This window comes from Symphalangus syndactylus, chromosome 9, assembly GCF_028878055.3.
Source record: "Symphalangus syndactylus isolate Jambi chromosome 9, NHGRI_mSymSyn1-v2.1_pri, whole genome shotgun sequence".
In the NCBI taxonomy this organism is placed as follows: domain Eukaryota; kingdom Metazoa; phylum Chordata; class Mammalia; order Primates; family Hylobatidae; genus Symphalangus; species Symphalangus syndactylus.
Genome location: NC_072431.2, coordinates 123,305,071 through 123,323,599, shown reverse-complemented (window position 1 = coordinate 123,323,599; position 18,529 = coordinate 123,305,071). Strand labels below are relative to the sequence as shown.

The 18,529-nt window shown below is 38.6% G+C and overlaps 1 protein-coding gene across 5 annotated transcripts in view; it reads right to left on the bottom strand.

The window, feature by feature from the left end:
* Positions 1–18,529, bottom strand: part of BNC2 (basonuclin zinc finger protein 2) — a 456,779-nt gene that overhangs the window by 12,413 nt on the left and 425,837 nt on the right. For 4 of the 5 annotated variants that reach the window (XM_063609162.1, XM_055294185.2, XM_055294186.2 and 1 more), the window contains one exon: positions 6,965–8,934. In XM_063609162.1, the coding sequence (XP_063465232.1) occupies positions 6,965–8,934 (1,970 nt within the window). Of the gene's footprint in view, positions 1–6,453; positions 6,516–6,964; positions 8,935–18,529 lie in introns of all 5 variants that reach the window. The other variant, XM_063609164.1, reaches the window with a different exon arrangement.

The window sequence follows — 18,529 nt, the reverse complement described above, 5'->3', positions numbered from 1 at the left end:
CGCTTACATATATTCTGTTAGAAACACTTGTCTTTTTTTTTTTTTCTTTCCTAAGTCAAAATTAGAGCAAGCAACAAAAAGAATTAAACTAGAAGTGGGTAACATTCTCCCCCCTAGTTAATAAAAGAAGTAATAAACTCTATAAAGTACCAGAGTTAGGATCACTAACACTTTAGGCATGACAGCTTTTTACCAGGAATTTACAACTCCTGTTTTAATTCAAGCAGCTTGCACTAGGACATAAAATCTAGGTATATTTTTAAAGTGTAGTTTTATGTGAAACAACTGAAGAAAAATTGTCCTTTCCTAAAAAGTATTCTTTCTTCCTCGGTCTTAGCTTGCCTGTCTCTCCCTCACACACATATCTTGGCATTCAAGAATCAAAGTTACCAAATCCCTCTTTTATGACATTGCAATTTTTTAGCAAGGACAAGCTTCTTTCCAACTCTGCCACATTCATTTATTTGAAGCTTGTGGGAGTCTTATGGCAAGCACATTATTTCTGAGAAGGCTTTAAAAAAAGAAAAAAAAATGCTTCATGGCTAAACCTTCACTATGAAATTTAGGCAAAGAAGATATCCCTTCCTCTTAGTACAACCACGAATGATCACTTACAACAAAAGAGTTGATAGCAGCCTTTCAGCTAAGACAAAACTGAACTTACCCGAGTTATAGCAGTGAATGTTAACGTACATGTACAGTCTTACCACCCTCTTCTGGGTAGAAAACGGCCCACGTTTTTTAAAAAGAAAAGATGGGCTACAAAAATGAGCATCTCAAATAAATGGTTAAACATAAGAAAGATTCACACCAATAAAGTCTGTGAGAAGGTCAGATAGATTCTCAGGGAGGTGGAAATCAGGAAGACCCTTTCAAAGTGGTCTCATCATGAAAAATACCACCGGTGCACTCATTATGTGCATTCTGCTCAGATATTTTGGCCTGAATTTTCAAGATAATGCTGGCAAGAACAGTAGATTGTTCCTTTATAAGGAAGGTAAAAATAAGAGTTATATATAAGCATTATATTTGTGCAACAGACGTTATAATGCCACAAGAGACTTGATGTTAACTCTCATCAATAGAAATTTGTAAAAATCTCTTTGCATCATGAAAAGGAAATCATTTGTCAGCCATGAAGCTTTGTGGTCTATTTGGTACACAGTTCTGAAGATGGTGGAAATGACTGGTGTGGTTCTTGTAGTGGAGGAGTGAAAGGTCAGCAGAGGCTTAAACCAGCTTGTCTTGCATCCAGCTGGGCCAGCAGGAGGTCATTAGGAAGATCCGAGGCTCACTTTAGGCTTGACAGAGTCTCTCCCCATGATACAAGGAGACCGTTTTGCTCCTTGCTCTTCTCCCAGTATCTAAAAAGAACCCCAGGGACAGGAATGACACTGAAGTTTATCTTACTACCAAAGTTTTGCTTGAGGAAGGCACAACTAGCAATTACTCAGGAGGGGGATTTATTTTGTGTGTTTGCCTCTGATGGAAAGTAATGGAAGATAAGTACAAAAGGTCTATTGATCTGGCTCTATTGTGAAACCAAATAGAGTAGCAGGGAAAAAAAAAAACTCTTCCTTAACATTTAGAAGTCAGAGGACCTGCACAACTTCACGTTATAAGAGAATTTTAGAAATGGAGACTTGTAGTTTGATTGGCAATGAAATGAAACCTGCACAACTTCACGTTATAAGAGAATTTTAGAAATGGAGACTTGTAGTTTGGCAATAAAATGAAACAGCTAATGCTTTAAAATGTTCTCCTCTTTTACTTGGAGGGGATTACCACATCGTATTTGACAGCTAATTATATTAGGGCAAATATACTAATAGTTATCTTGAATTGGTGCTAAGTGACTCATTTCTTAGAGGTATTGCCTGGTGAAATCATGTGTATTTACTGAAAAGCCCTCCCTAGAATAAGTTCTGCATAAGTTTCCAAACATAGAGAATGATGGAAAAAATGGATGTTGCTATGCTGAAGAGGTGGTAACAGGAGGCAGGTAACATGTTTTCACATCTTCACCTCTGTTGTTAATGTATGCAGTGGCTCATCAGAGGTAGCTCATGTTAATTTATTCCTGCACACCTGTACAGGGCTGGAAGTCAGGTAATCAGACAAGCTAAAACTATACATTTCTGCTTTTTAGCTACAGCTACCCAGAGGCCTATAGAGGAACAAATTTAGTTCTGGAGACATCAGCAGGTTTTAATAAATCAAATACACATGTCTTCCTCCATAGGAATAGAGGAGTTTCCACATTTAGATGTGGACTGATTAAATTAGCAGTCAAATGGAAGGTTCATACTTGACACCAATGGTTGCCTCATATTTATTTATAAATCACCCTCAGCAAATATAATTTGGTCTTTAAATTTATTCATATGGCTAAAACATCTTTCTACAACTTGAAGATCAAACATATATGCTTACCTTTCAGATAAAATTTAAGACAAACCTTGACAACTACTGGCCACTACTCTGAGAAGAAGAAAGGAACAAAGATAGTAAAACTCATGTAGGATGAAAAAGAGACAATGACTTCTCATTATACAGATCATCTAGTTTCTGAGTACAAAGTCTTCATTTTAGATGGAATTTTAGAACTGCCAATCATTAAGACAAATACAAATAGATTTTAACATATGAGCAAATGATAAGGAATATTAGGAAAGAGAACAGAGGGTATTTGTTATTTTTCTTCCTGAATAAAAACCAAATGCAGCTTATAAATAGGCTTCCCTTCAAAATGGGTGACCTATGCCACTCAGCTCCTGGGGATCAAAAATCATGTCAGAGTATGAGAAATGATGAAAGGTAAATTACACCCAGCTAATTCTGACTATCATGCTCTCTTCAAGAGAATCTCCTGTATGAAGACAGCAGGTTCCAGGCCAGTTAGAATTTCCTCTTCCTAGGAAAGATTTCATATGCATACTTCATAATGGAGGGGCAGCCTCCTGTTCCTTAACAGAACAGCACCTCAGCAGCAGACAGATCAAGGGATAAACAAGAAGGAGGAAAGGGTCTTTAGAGACTTTCAAAATCTAACACTACACCTTGTTATCAGGATATATTTGAAGATTTTAGCAGTCACCTTAGAGCAGCAGTCCCCAACCTTTTTGGCACCAGGGACCAGTTTCATGGAAGACAATTTTTCCACAGATGTGAGTGGGGGGTATAGTTTTGGGATGATTCAATGATTCAGGCACGTTACATTTATCATTAGATTCTCATAAGGAGTAGGCAACCTAGATCACTCACATCCACATTTCACAATAGGGTTTGCACTCCTGTGAGAATCTAATGCTACCACTGACAGGAGGTGGAGCTCAGGCAGTAATGCTCACCCGCCCACCACTCACCTCTTGCTGTGCAGCCTGGTTCCTAACAGGCCATGGACCAGTGCTAGTCTGCAGCCCCAGGGTTGGGGACCCCTGCTTTAGAGCATCAGAGTTCTTTACAGAGAAAATTATTTACATTTCACTTCTATCACTCAGAATAAAAATTATTCTAACAGCTACCTGGTAACAAAGATGAATCAGACTTTGTGTATATTAGCTTGCTCTTTGTCGTGTGGAATGGTCCTCTAGGCTTCTGAATTTGTTAAACACACACTCATTTACAACTATATAGAAAAGAATAGCTTTGACACTGTTGCTTGGAATCTTCAGCCCTAACAAATCTTGCATGTGTCTCTCCCCTTCCTCTGTGTCACTTTACACAAAGAGCATTCCTGCTTTTGAAAAATATTCAACTTGATCTTATAAAATCTAGAAGGACCATAAACAAAGGAAATCTTTGCTAATTAACTGCCAAACCTAAAACACAATATTTAACATCTTTCTACTTCCCATCTTACTAACATGCCTATCTGGAGACCAAAAATGCAACTACCTCATGTATAACCACTTTGGAAGAAGCCCAGGCAGACCTGTGTAAAACTCCTCCAAGGTGTTCGAATCATGAAGAAGTCTGCTTTTATAAACAGAAGGAAGAGGGCAATTCTGTTAGCTTTATGACAGGAATCCTAGAAACCCTATAGCCCTGCACACTTCAGCCCCCACTCAAAATCCCCTCTAATGCTTTATTTGCACAAGGAAGACATTGTGGAGTCAAGGATGGATGAAACTGAGACTCTGGGGAGAGGAAAAAAATGGGCCTGAGGACAGCAGGATTAAAGACAAAGGAGGGTTTCTGTTTGAGAAGGTCTGTTGGCTCAAGAAAAAGGTAAGAAAACTTGTCTTAGCTTCACAGCACATTAAAAGGGAAAAAATAGGGAGACAAAGTTCCTGGGGTTCTCGTGACTAACAAAGTAAAAGTGAAGAGACGGGAGAAGGTAAGTCTAAGAGACAGATCAGAGATGTAATCCAAGGGGCTTTGTAAATAACGAGATTAAATCACAGGTTGACGTTCATTGACAAAGTGACAATAAAAGGCTAAAACAGGAATACGATTATGTTTCACAGTTCACTCTGCTGAGATGCAGGAAGAGGCAGGAACCCCAATGGCATCACGGGTTATTTGGTGTAGCTAAACTCATAACATTATATTAATTCAAGTCATAGACTCAACCAAGATGAACACTTTTCTTAAGAAAATAAAATGTCAAAATTAAAGTATCAGAACTTGTGCGTTTCTAACCTAAGATCAAAAGAGTTGTATAGTGTTAAAAAGCAAAATTTCAAGTGAGAATAAAAAAAGTTTTTATTCTACAATTTTTGCAATTTGCTTTTTCATTTATCTTATGTGACAAAGCTCCAAAATGAAAAAGACTGGGCCTACTGTGATTTCAGCCAAATGAAATGTATCAACTGTCTTCTGAAGCTTGCTATCTTCTGTGTGACTGAACACCCCGGGAGCACATCTGTACTCTTCTTCCCACCTAGAATATCCTCGTCATCCTAGATGCGAGTCTAAACGTATATATGGCTAGTCACTCACCAAAATCCTGATACCTACAATAAAAATGAAGACTGAAACACTTTCCTGCTATCAATAAATGTTTTTCCTCAGACAAACCAATAAGCAGTACCTCAACAGTGCCTCCCTATGTGTTAAGACATAAATATATGAGCACTTGCGTTTTCTAGGAATTTTACATAAATGAAGGCTTCAAACATTGGGTGTGTAGCCTTTTGGTCTCACAGCTATTTATTCCAGTGCTATGACTTGCAATATTTTCAGCAAACCAACTAAAATTGTGATAGGAATTCATGCAATTAAGCTTAAATTTTGGCTTGTGTTCAAACACTCCATTTCCATAAATATTTTATGCAGGTTTTCATGAGTCTTTTATTTTTGTTTAAAAAAATGCAATGTATTAACCTCATTATTAGTAGTGTACTATCTCAAATTTAAAAGAATGAATATTACTCACAACTTGGGGGAGGTTGGGTAGAGTATTTTATTATTCAAAATATAGCTATCTTATCTGATGCATTCTGGGACTGTCAATGATAACTTGAAACTGAAATAACGTTGTGACTATAAACCATGTTTACAGAACAAAGTAAATGGGGGTGGGAAAGTCATTAAAAAAATGGTTTCTCCTCAAAGCATGTTTTGGGTTGTATAAGAAAGTTACTTATTTTTCTTAAATATTTTGCTTTTCAAAGATTGGCCCCCTTTTATTTCAGTAGAAAGGAAAAAAATATTCTTCTTTATTTTAAAAAGGACTGATCTCCAAATATGAAGACAAAACAGAATATTCCAGAGACAGGACACTACTTTTCAGTGGTACTTTTAATGTTACTTTGCCAAGGAACTCTACGCAATTGACAAGCACTAGAATTACTGCTTCCTAGTGGTGGCTCTGTAGAAACTTTCTAGTTAATTTTAATGTGTTTCTTCCATTGATTTCCACCATGTTATAAAATTTTCTCTAAAATATTTTTAAAAGACAATGTAGAATCAAAAACCGCATCTGATATAATGGGAAGAACTAACTGGTGTGTGACCCCAGTTGGGCTGGTGGTGTATTATGTAAATGATCTGCTCACAAGCTTATCTGAACAAATGCAGGATAACCGCACTATCCTGCCACTGACCACCTTGACACATTCCATTTATATTGCATTTTCTTGAGGATTAATAAAGAACCTTGTAGGTTTAGGACCATCTGCTTCTGCTTAAGCACAACTGTTTCAGAGCTGCAACTACATAGCAAGAGTGTGATGTCATCTGAAGGCTGGACGTAATATATTCGTGCTGATCCTCAAAGTATATGCATGCCTCCCCTTCTGTGCATAATCCCCATGGTAGACTACAGTTTAGAGATGTGCTCAAAGACATTAGGAAGTGAAGATACAGAAACCCACATGACCATACCATTCTCCCACATCAACAATTACATCTGTCCCATTTCCTTCTGATATTTCCACAATTCTTAAAGAATTCAAGGACACACTAAATACTCATGTAAGGAATGATAACATTACTGGTTATACCTACGGAGATGCAGGCTGTCTCGATGTCCTGGACCTATGGTTCTTTCCATCCGTAAATTTCTGTTTCTATATTGGATAAATATGTGTGTATGAAGATAATATATTGATTTAATTAAAAAGCCACATGGCAAAGCAGAAATATAAATAAATATATATATAACAGAAGCTGAGGCTTCTAAGTGAAGGTTCACGGGGAAGCAGGGAACCGTGTACATAGTTAACTTATTCACACCTAGATGCATGAAAACACATACACACACGTATACACAGAGCACAGAGAAAAATGGCGTGCATTACGGGTAAGATGGCACGATTCTGCATGCTAAATCATCACAAGCACCAACTGCAACAATCCTTCATGAGCATGGCAGCCTAGTTATCACGTGATCACTGTGGACAATCTTTACAGTGCATCAAAAACATCTAAGTTGGATTTCTTTTAGTGTGAAGTCCAACATGACTGAAAACTGGCACCCTCCACCCCCAGCAGGAGCAGCCAATGGAGATTTACTGACCTGTCTCGGCTTCGGCGAGAGGGGAATGCAGCATTGCAACCAGCCACTGTGCAGACATGCATCTCTTTCAAGTGAACGTTCCTGTAGTGAAGTTTCACACTGTAGGAGCTTTTGAAACTCTTCTTGCACACATAACATATTTTGGGGTCTGGGCTAGAACACAGGTCACCTTCTGGGGAGAACTTTTGAGGGCTGCCATAATCCAGAGAGGATGTAAAGCTCTCATGCAAGGCGGCCATGCTGGCACCCCCACCGTTGTATAGTCCATACTGGCTCATGTAAAACATGTCGTAAGTGGGGTCTGTAAATTCTTCCTTCACCTTGATGACGTCCTGGTGAGAAGGCTCACTGTGGTTCTCATCAGGCCTCTTGCTATTCATCAGGACTTTTTCACTCACTTCGCTGTGAATGTGCTCGTCCCCTTCCATGGATTCGTCGCCCAGTTTGGGCTCCGAAGACTCAGACTCGTTCTCATAGTCCCGCTCAGGCTCTTGGTCTTCAGAAGTCATGCTGTCGGCCCTCCTTATTTCAGTCCTTGAAATGCACCGGGTCCTGTTATGCTTAGAAAAGTCCTTCACAGACATGCCTGGGCTCATCTCCTCTTGGGAGTGACAATGATTGTCATGGCTCATGTCATTGACCACAGCTCCACCATCATTGGGGTCATCATCTTCATCATCAAACTCATCGGCGGTATCAATAATTTCCTTCTCAATCTTCACAGGCATGCTTGACTTCCTGGGCTTTTTCTTGGGTGCCAGGTCAGCAATGGGCTCATGGGTGGCCATCATCACTGCTGGCACTACTGGCTCAGAGGGTGGCGGGGGGTGCTGCTCTATGGTACCACTGGTTGGAATGATGGGACTGGTTGGGAGGGAGGTTGGAGGACTCACCATTTCCCCCGGAGTGAGTAAACTTCTGTAAAATGGAGGAACTGGTTGTACAGTCTTTAGCCCAGAAAATACCAGCTGGCTAGGGAGAGGATTTTGCAAGACAGGGTCTAGAGGGGGAGTGGTAAAACCCATTGGGGGCCGGCCAGGGCTTGTGAGTGCCAGATTTGATTTTGTACTTGCTATGACAGGGGTGGCAGCTCCTGAGGTGGCCCGAATTAAATCTTTATCTCGGTTATTCCTTAGCATAGGCATGTGAAGGCGAGGATTGGGGTTTGCACTGTGGCGATTACGACTTCGGAGAGAGCTAAAGACCATGTTGCAACCTTCAATGGTGCATCGATGTTTGATCTTCAGGTGAACAGCATTGTAATGAATTTTGAGAGTACCTTTGTCATAGAATGTCTTCCCACATGCATTACAGAACACTCTTCCTTTCCTAGAGGCTGACCCCATCCTTCTCATCCGATGAATCCGGAAAGAGCTTTTTGGGTGTTCAGTTTTGGTTAGATCACTGACTGCGGCAGAATTCTGAATGGGAGAGACACAGGCTGGCTCGGTTTTGGGCTCCACATTAGTAATGCTGGTCAGGGCATTTCTGTTGGGTGTTTGATCATTCTTATAAGGTGTGGGAGAAACTTCAGATTCGCTGCTCTCATTATATTCATTCTGAGTTGAAAGGCTAGGTTCCCGCAGCCTCAACCCTGGTTGCTCTAACAGTAGCCCATTTGGAGGCAACCCTAGCAGTGGCGCTGAAACAGGGTTTATGTACTGGAATGGAAGCAGAAATGCAAGGCTGTTTGGGATGTTTTCGAAGTGATGAATGCTGGAAGGATTGCTGTTCTCTAAGTGAGCAAGGAGGCTGGGACTCCTGGTGCGATTATTGCTCTCAATGAAAGTCCTTATATCTGAGTCTGTCTTTGAAGATGGTACAGCCACGGCCTGCCCTTCTTTCTCCTGAATTGCCATCAGCTCCACAATGGATTTGGTTTCTCCAAACCGCAGAAACTGCTGAAGGGTGATGATTTCCTCTTCTCGAGACATGATGGCCCAGCGGTCCAGCACCTTGCCAGCAGCATCCTAGAGGCCACATCAAAGAAACAACAAAGACAAACACAAAAACTTATTGATTGTGCATAATTATTCAATGCAACTGAAGGTGCTCTGTGTGCTCATAAAACACTGAGAGCAAGAGCAGAAAACAACATGCAAGCACTGTTAATAAAAGTCAACCCACAAAGCAAACTTTTCTGCCATGCAAATGTAGTAATTAGAGTCACAGTTAGAGAAACAGATTGAGTTTAATAATGTCAAAACAAACAAAATGTAGACCACTGGGGCTCTGTGATCTAAAATGCCTTCAGTACCGCTTTTTTAACAACAATGATCTATATACTATGCAACTATTTAGCATATATTAGTATAAGATGTGAACTCTTGCTGTGAAATCCAATATAAATGAAAAAAATGGTACCTTAGTCCTTATTAAATAGTGATACTATAGGAAGGAATTAAGTACTTTTTGTGAAATTTACTTCTTCAACATAAGCAGACATGACACTGGATTCAATGATGAAAATCCCTTTAAATAGGAGTTATGTGAATTTCTGAATCAAAAAGATGAATAAAGTAGCACTACCCCTTATACCTTGTTACAAAACTGTATCTTTTTTTTTTTGAATGGCTATATTTTAGTATCATTTAATAGCAGGCAATTTCATAAGGAAGAGTAAGAAAAACATCACTCATAAAAGGTAATTGTACTTTTCCTGAAAATTGGTTGTAATCCTATGATTCAAAGTTTGAGTTAGACTTAATGTATTTGACTTTTTATGATCTTGTTATAAATGACAGTCATAGATATTTAAAAAGTAAACATGTGATGGATTTAGATAGAATAAATGTGTAAAAAGTTGTCTCTCAGCATCCTCCTCTGATAGCAAAGGGAGTCCACAGAGAATACACATCAGTAATCACCAGACTATGTGTTGTTAAATATACATTAAAAAGCATTTCACACTTTCATTTTTGCTAGTAACTATGAGATTTGCCTGGAGGTAGGACTTTAAAATCCTGCAATGTAATGTCAGGCAATCCATTTCAGCATGGATTGAGAGAAATCTATTCAAACACTTAAATAATGACTCCATCACTTTCTAGGGCACCATTTCTTCCCATTGGGACAGCACACTTTGTATCCCTCTGTGAGTGACACCTGCCCTAACCCTGACCATGAATTTAAGAAAGCACAGAATCTTCTTAAAAACAAAATGACAAGATACTTATTAATTACAAAGAGAAAATCATAACATTATTGTGGAAAAACCTAACAGACCCTACCTTAAAAGGGTGATCAAAGTTACCACCATGAGTAGAAATCATGCCATCATGTTCTGCTCATTAGGACACACTAAGAAGGGCACAACATCACTTTTGTGGCATTCTTCTAATGATACGGTTTGGCTGTGTCTCCACCCAAATCTCATCTTGAATTGCAGCTCCCATAATCCCCAAATGTCATGGGAGGGAGCCAGTGGAAGTTAGTTGAATCACGGGGGTGAGTCTTTCCCGTACTGTTCTTATGACAGTGAATAAGTCTCATGAGATCTGATGGTTTTATAAAGGAGAGTTCCCCTGCGCATGCTCTTGCCTGCTGCTATGTAAGATGTGACTTTGCTCCTCCTTTGCCTTCTGCCATGATTGTGGGGCCTCCCCAGCCATGTGGAATTATGAGTCCATTAAAACTCTTTCCTTTATAAATTACCCAGTCTCGGGTATGTCTTTATTAGTACATAAGAATGGACAAACACATTGTAAAAATTTTACAACCTCAACTCAATCATCAGAAATCATTAGGCAAACCAAAATTGAGGGGCTAAATTCTACAAAACAGTAGATAGTACTCTTCAAAGTGTAAAGTTCAGGAAAGATTTATTAAAAATAAAGAATGGTTCCAGATTAGAGGGGACTAATAAAACATAATTGTGTGATCCTAGACCAGAAAAAAGACATTAGTGGGAAAATTAGCAACACTTGAATAAAGTCTCTAGATGAGTTAGTAGCAGTATACACATCTGAATTTTCTGGTTTCAGCCACTGTGCTTTATGAAGGATGTAACACTAGGGGAAGCATGATGAGAGGCATAAGGGATCTGTACTGTTTTGCAAGGGAAAAGTCTCTCCTAAACCTGTGGACGTAAAATTCTCTCTGAAACACTGTCCTATGGTCTGAATCATCACAGCTAGTTTGATTAAATGGGTATTTGTCATTTACTTGAATTACTTTTTAAAAAAAGCTCTGATAGTTATGTGCCCCTCTTTGTAAGGCTCACTCCTAGAATCCTACCATTTTACATCAAGAATATGTGTAAGTACGTGCATGTGGGTGTCCATTCCTATGAAAACTGTCAAACACAGATGTCCCTCCTTCATCATGTAGATAGAATTGGCCTTCAGATCAATTACTCTCATACAACTATCTGCTCAGAACAGTCATATAAGGGTGCAGGTACATGGCAACCCCAGATGATCCTGAAGTCCGGCCATCGCCATTTTGAAAACCTCACTCATAGCAGTTGGTATCATTCACATCCCGCTTTTGGAACAGGGGTAACATGGAAGAATGTTGGTGCTATAGGTAAACAGAGAAATAAGTTGTGACTTTAAATAGATTATCTCATTTGACCTCTATCATAACTTCCAGAGCTCAGAGAACAGATGAGAAATCAGGGGAGAAGAAAGCTAAGATAGGTTGTTAAGGCTGCCAAGATACTAATTGAAGGCCCAGGAGCTGAACACAAAAATTCTGACTGTAAGTTCAGAGTGTGTCCACAGTACTCAGTGGCTGTCATTCCATGATGCCATTTCCCAGGTAAGTCCATTGAGTTTGTGGTAGTAAAGAGCAGGACTTCTCAGGAAGTCTTTCTCTAGAGTGCTATAATGTCCTCTTCTATACCATCTTTCTTTTACCATCAAATCTACTCTCGAGTGTTCTTTTACAGAGGCTTTCACTACGGATTAATTTCTCAGGCTGAGCCCCAATCTGAGCAATGTACAGTCATATCTTCCCCAGGTTCTTCCAAGGTAGGCTGTACCTAAATCTACATGTCAATGAGGTACTTATACAACTGGCAGCCTCTGGCATTAAAATGCACTGCAGAAACCATAGCAACTGATCAGTCCCACCTGAGGCATCTCATTTCCATCACCCTTCTGTCTTCTTTCTCCCAACAGTACAGAGCAGTCCCATATGGTTTCTCCTGGCCCACCACAATGCCCGCTACTATTTCTAAAACCACTGCCTTTCAGATTGTCTTCTAGCACTTAGTTGCTGTCTCTGCTAAAATGGAGCCTGTTACATTAAACCACTTGCTTCTGGTGAAAGAGATCCAGGTAAGTATGATTTAGAACTTTGCTAGTTCCTGAATCATAAAAGAGAAGCTTAATTTATAGTGGTAATAGAAGGAGCAATTTATACTTACACAGATAAACAACAAAGCATATTTGCAAACAAATATACTTAAGAACGGGACACACAGCTCTATAACACCAAACTAGAGTCCCCTTGATAGTGCCATAGGTGTCCTTTCCAAAGAAGTCATCATTGGCTGGGTGTTGTGGCTCATGCCTGTAATCCCGACATTTAGGAAGGCCAAGGTGGGAAGATGGCTTAAGCCCTAGGCAACATGGCAAGACCCTGTCTCTACAAAAATTAAAAAAATAGCCAAGTGTCGTGGTCCACGCCTATAGTCCTAGCTACTTGGGAGTTTGAGGTGGAAGGATTGCTTGAACCCAGGAGGTTGAAGCTGCAGTGAGCCATGATAGTGCCACTGCACTCCAGCCTGAGCAACAGAGCAAGACTCTGTCTCAAAAAACAAAAAATCATTATCAATTTGATCAAGATTATCTAATTCATCACATTTATAAATGGAGAGACTGCAACAAGAAACAAATTGATCTTACACAACCTAACAAGTGTGCAAGCTGGATGCTAAGAACGGCTAGCGGTTCTACCGTATCTTTGACTAACCTGGTTGAAGGGAGTTAGAAAGCATCAAAGGGAAAAAAGAAATGCCAAGTTTTTTTCTGAAGATCTTTGTGATAGAAATAAGTATGGTTTGGTGCTGATTCTGAAACACTAGTTTAAGATTCTTCTGTGAAGGTAACGACCTCTAAGCATGGTCTATATTGCTATTCAAAAATGGACCAATGTCAGTTAGATGGCTTTTTTCTTTTTTTAACTCATCTGGAACAAAAGTAACCATTTGGAAAATTTAGGACAACTGGACACTACTGCAACAACTAAAGGCATGATACATTTTTTTAGTCAATTTATTTTTATTGTATTTAACTTAAGTATTGGAAAAACTAGTCCTCCTTGCAAACAGTATAAATGGTCAAATAAACTTTACAAAAGTAAATTGGAGTTATAAAAAGAATTAGGTATTATCGTGGAATAAACACTAATAAAACAAAAATTCAGTCTGTTAGGCTAGGATGAAGATCCCAACTACCAACCAACTCATGCTGGGCCACTGGTCTTATGCATGAATAATATATTAACATCAGAGTACATAACTGAGCTCTTGGCCCTCCCTGCAATTTTGTAGTTGGTAAGTCAATTCTTTTAGGTTTTCCCATTTGTAACCAGAGTAGTGACTTTTAACCCTTCAGGTTGAAAAATGTTACTGACAAAATGAGGATAATAAGATTTACCCTGTTAAGTTAAATGCAAGGTATTATTATAAGCGTTGATTTTCTGAGAAAATAACTGGCTATACTGTTAATTAAAAGATGAGTAACACCAAATAATATAGACTTATAAACCAGTTTTACTGGGTTCAGAAAAAGTATAAAAGACTTAAAATATTTACATCTACACATTTGAAATAAAAAGACTTCCTTTTGTTACTTCATTGGAACTGGTGATTATCACTCGTAGAAATCTGGCACCCTGTTCCTGTATGGTTCTGCCAAGTGACTTTTTAAAACTTTTTGTTGTAGGATCAAATGCATGGTTTAAATGGTTTTATCTGAGTCCTTTTCCACATCAAAGCACTTCAGTGATTTGTAGTTTTAAAATCAAAGTAAAATAAGGTTGATTGGTTTCTCTTATTGGGAAAGAGGGATAGTAGGGAAGGAACGGATGTGAAGAGATGGAAGAGAAGCCAAATAAGGGGCTTTGGGATAATGAGACTGTCGAGGGACCTCAAGCTCAGTGCAACAAGGAGCCCACCTGTATTCATGGCAGGCTACAACTCACATCATAGCATACAGGAAAACAACTGCTTTCTTTCTGTCCAAGAATGGAAGTGAGGAAGAAACACTGGACGCAGCACAGATCTAAGGCCTATTTGCTCCAGTAGCTTATTGCTTGTTAAGAAATAAGCAGCCAGGCATGGTGACTCATGCCTGTAATCCCAGCAGTTTGGGAAGCAGAGGCAGGCGGATCACTTGGGGTCAGGAATTCAAGACCAGCCTGGCCAACAGGGTGAAAACCCGCCTCTACTAAAAATACAAAAAAATTAGCCAGGTGTGGCAGAGGGCACCTCTGACCCCAGCTACTCGGGAGGCTGAGGCATGAGAATCACTTGAACCCAGGAAGTGAAGGTTGCAGAGTGAGACTCTGTCAAAAAAAAAAAAAAAAAAAAAAAGCAAAAGAAGCAAACAGTTTAAAAGATTCAATCATATGAACTTATTTTCAGTCAAGTTTAAGGTATAATTTAAAGGAAAATACTAAAATGATAAGCTAAAAACTAAAAGTATTTCCCCCTTGATATAACTGTAGAGCTTTTAATTAAATGACACTGACCTGTAGGGACTGCTGACTACCTAAAACAAAATCAGAGGTTTGTGAGGTGTGTTTATTTTTTCATGTCTAGATTGGCACAGTGTGCTATCTTAAGAAATTATTTCATCATAATCACATTGGCAATTTATGTTCATAACCAGTTTCCTATTGTACTTTTCTATTCTTTTTCCTTCTGGGTTAATTTAAATATCAAAGCAAGAGAAACAGATTGGGTAGAAAGTAGAGAAGTTACCAAATTTCAAGCCTACCTAGCTTAAGTATTCCATTAGGTAAAATGAAACAGTAATTGCTGAATTAAAAATTGATGAAACAATGCTATGCAAAACTTAAATCATAAATTTTACCAGGTTTTCTAGATGTTCAAGTCTTAGGGGTAAAGAAATTGTGAGATATCTATACAATGGAATAGTACTGCACAATAAAAAGAACTAAGCTACCGACAGACACTACAACATGGACGACTCTTCAAAAGCATTATGCTAAGAATGAAAGAGGTTAGACCCAAAGACATACATACGCTACTGTTCCAAGCATATGAAATTCTGGAAAAGGTAAGATTATGGGAACAGAAAGTGGGTTAGTAGTTGCCAGGGGCATAGGGTGGGGAAAAGGGACTGAGTGCAAAGCAACACTAGGGAACTTTTTGGGATGGTGAGAATGTTGTACACCATGATTGTGCTGAGGTTTCTATGGCCATATAGATTGTACACTTAAAATTGGTGGATTTTATTGTATGGAAAGTATACTTCAATGAAGTTAATTCAAAAAATTAAATCACGCAAATTGCTTGAACTCTCACACACATAACTCAACATGTATAGCTTTCCATTGTTTATAAGCCAGCTTACTCCTTTCCTCCTGTATTACAGCATGGCCAAATCACAGGCACACATGCTCCCATTTGCTCCTATTAGTGGAGTATGCAAGACAATCCACTGTGACATGGTGAGTCAACATGAAAATTCCTATTTACTTTTACCTAAAGGTGATTTTTTGCTAATATCATTCATACACACACACACACACACAGAGTTTAGAAACAGTTTTACATATATATAAATGGGGGTACATGCTCATATGTTTTTACTAATGGGGTGTGTAATCATAAAACTATGGAGACTGCCTCCCTACAGAGCTAACACCAATATATAGCAGGTATGTGCTATGCACACACACCTTTGCAGACACTCTGCAAGACACTGATAATCCGCCTTTGCTCGCCTCCACCTGCGTTTGTGCTGACCTCTTGGTTAGGTGGACATGTATCAGAATGTGACCCAGAAGTTAGGAGATGTATCATCTAACTTCTGGATCACCTCAGGAGTGAATGATGGGCTCAGACCATTATCTCAGGTAATATGAACAGGGGCATTTGATAAAATTCTAGCTAGGGGTCAGCAAATGGAAAACTCCTAGATCCCACATGTGTGTTGGAGATAGCTGGCTCTGAGTGCTGAAAGCAGGAGTTTCAGGGAGATATTCTGTGGAAGAGAAACCTTTGAGCATTACAAACAGTTCTGAAGAAAACACTTACACATAATATGTGCAGTCCTCTTCTCTCTCATTCTCCTGCTATTTACCTGTTCTGTAACTGAGATGGGTCCATATGTAATAAGCAGATATTTCAACCTTAAATTGTCATTCTAAAGCCAATATTTAAACTCTTAGTCAAAAGGTTTAACTGATCTGACTGCTCCCTACTATTTCAGAGTCATTTTTTCCCTTTTTTGTTAGATTATGTTTATCTCTCTAATTTATAAGACTTGGCTTTCCAAAGTGTGCATGGATCAATGTTGTGTGTCTATGTGCCTGCATGTGTGTAAGTATGAGCAGGCAAGATGGGGAGAAGAATAAAAACGGCCACACAAAAAAAATTCTTATTGAAAACAATAGATTCTGGGAAGCATTTAGGGAAATTTTTCAAGCAATGTTTTGATAATTTCTGAGAAACACTTAAAATTATGTGGAAAAAGAACTTGGCATGTTTATTTGTTTTAGCAGATTTACATTAAACACATATTTCTTGCTGGGCACTGATGGAGAAAGATGCACTGCTAGTATACACAATATACATCAGAGCAGTTTGCTTGTGTAAGTAAACAAAATTACACCATTCTCTATTCACACAAAGCTCTTTTATGTGGCTGTGCTTTTCCAGAACTTCGGGCTAATGTTTCTAGGAGGCCAGCTGGAACAACTGTAATATTTGTAGGCAGAATGAAACATACTCATTCATATCATGGTTGTACCAAATGGTTCAAATTAGAACTTTTTTTTTTTTTTAAATCAACATTTGTTTTGGGTAACGAAAGCCCTACTCAATTTTCATGATTTGGAAATTTGTATTTTGCAGAATTTCTCAACAGCATCACTTTACCTTCAAAATACAATGCTGACCAATCGCACCCCTACTCTCCTCTCTAGGACAGGGATGCCCCATGAGTGACAGTCTTCAGGGTGTGGCATGGGCAGAAAAAATGATTTCCAAATAAAAATTCAGACTGGACTTTACCTGTTAACATTGATCTATGTGAACAAATACGCTTTCCTCATCCACCCCAAACTGCCTTTGTCATGAAGTAAGTATGCAAACGTTAGAGATAGGTGTATACCAGCTTGCTGTGATTACACAGCTAATGCTACATTCAGTTCATCCAGATAATAAAGGACTTAATTTGAAATATCTTTCCTATTCTTCCTCTGCCCAAGGGGAAATGAATGCTACAAGAATATCCACCATTAGTTAGAATGTTGGGGCTTTCGGAAAACTTTGCATTAAAGAAGTTCCCATCAACATAAATAACTTATTAGTCTTTGTTAGCTGGCATGCTAACATTAACATTAAATCTTCTTTCTGTAAACACTGACTGCATATAAAGACTGATATTTTAAAGGAGTTACTCACGACACACACGTGCATGTACACAAACACACACAGGAGTGCAGAAACTACTGACCTTGGCTCGCTCTTCTTATATATTACTCTCATTATCAGTCTTACTATAGCATTCAAAGTGCTCCAACTTAGTGAATGGTGATACAATGAGGTGAGGTATATCAAACTACTGGCAAAAAAAAAGTACATAGTCAAAGAATGCCTCTCCTTGGATAAAAGTGGAAGTTTGAGAAGCATGGCCCTTCACTCTAGTTTTTAGAAGGAAGAAGCAACATGATAATTTTATGTGACTTTGAAGTAGTGGCTTTGATATATTTTCCAGGATACAAATATTTATAATTTTTTTTCTGATCCATATTTGAAAAAATTTTCACAATGGAAAGGATGTATTTTTAAAAGAAGTAATGTATTCACAAGTTGAACAATACACTCTCCAAAAATGATCACCTCTCTAACCAAAATAACATTACCAAAATGCCAGGGCACTAGTTTCATGTGGTTCTTGTGATTTTTAAAACATATTGCTTGACATTTGACTTAAAAAATTTACTGTTACAGAATGTTCTTGATTATGGACCAGATAAGAATGTATAATTCATAGAGTATTATGCCTTTTTTCTTCAGTAACAGTCTATACAGCGTTTTTATTTTAAAAACAGTGATTATGATAGATCACTCTGGGGTTACAACATATTTAATCGTAGAAGCTCCAGCTAAGCTCTATTAAAGGCCTGTCAGGACTTCTTCCTTGTACTGAGGAATTTTAGCTTGTCTAGCTTAAAACCAGCCATATGCATTTCCTCTATGGGCATTTGTTTGCAAATAAATAAAGCAGGTGCCTTGCTTTGCCATATAAAAAAAATTCAAAGGAGTAAATTACTTTCTGCAATGTCTGGAATTGGACTTCAAAGATTCCAAAGTATTTTTCAAGTTACCTCGCTGCATTGTAAATCAAACCTGAGAAAATT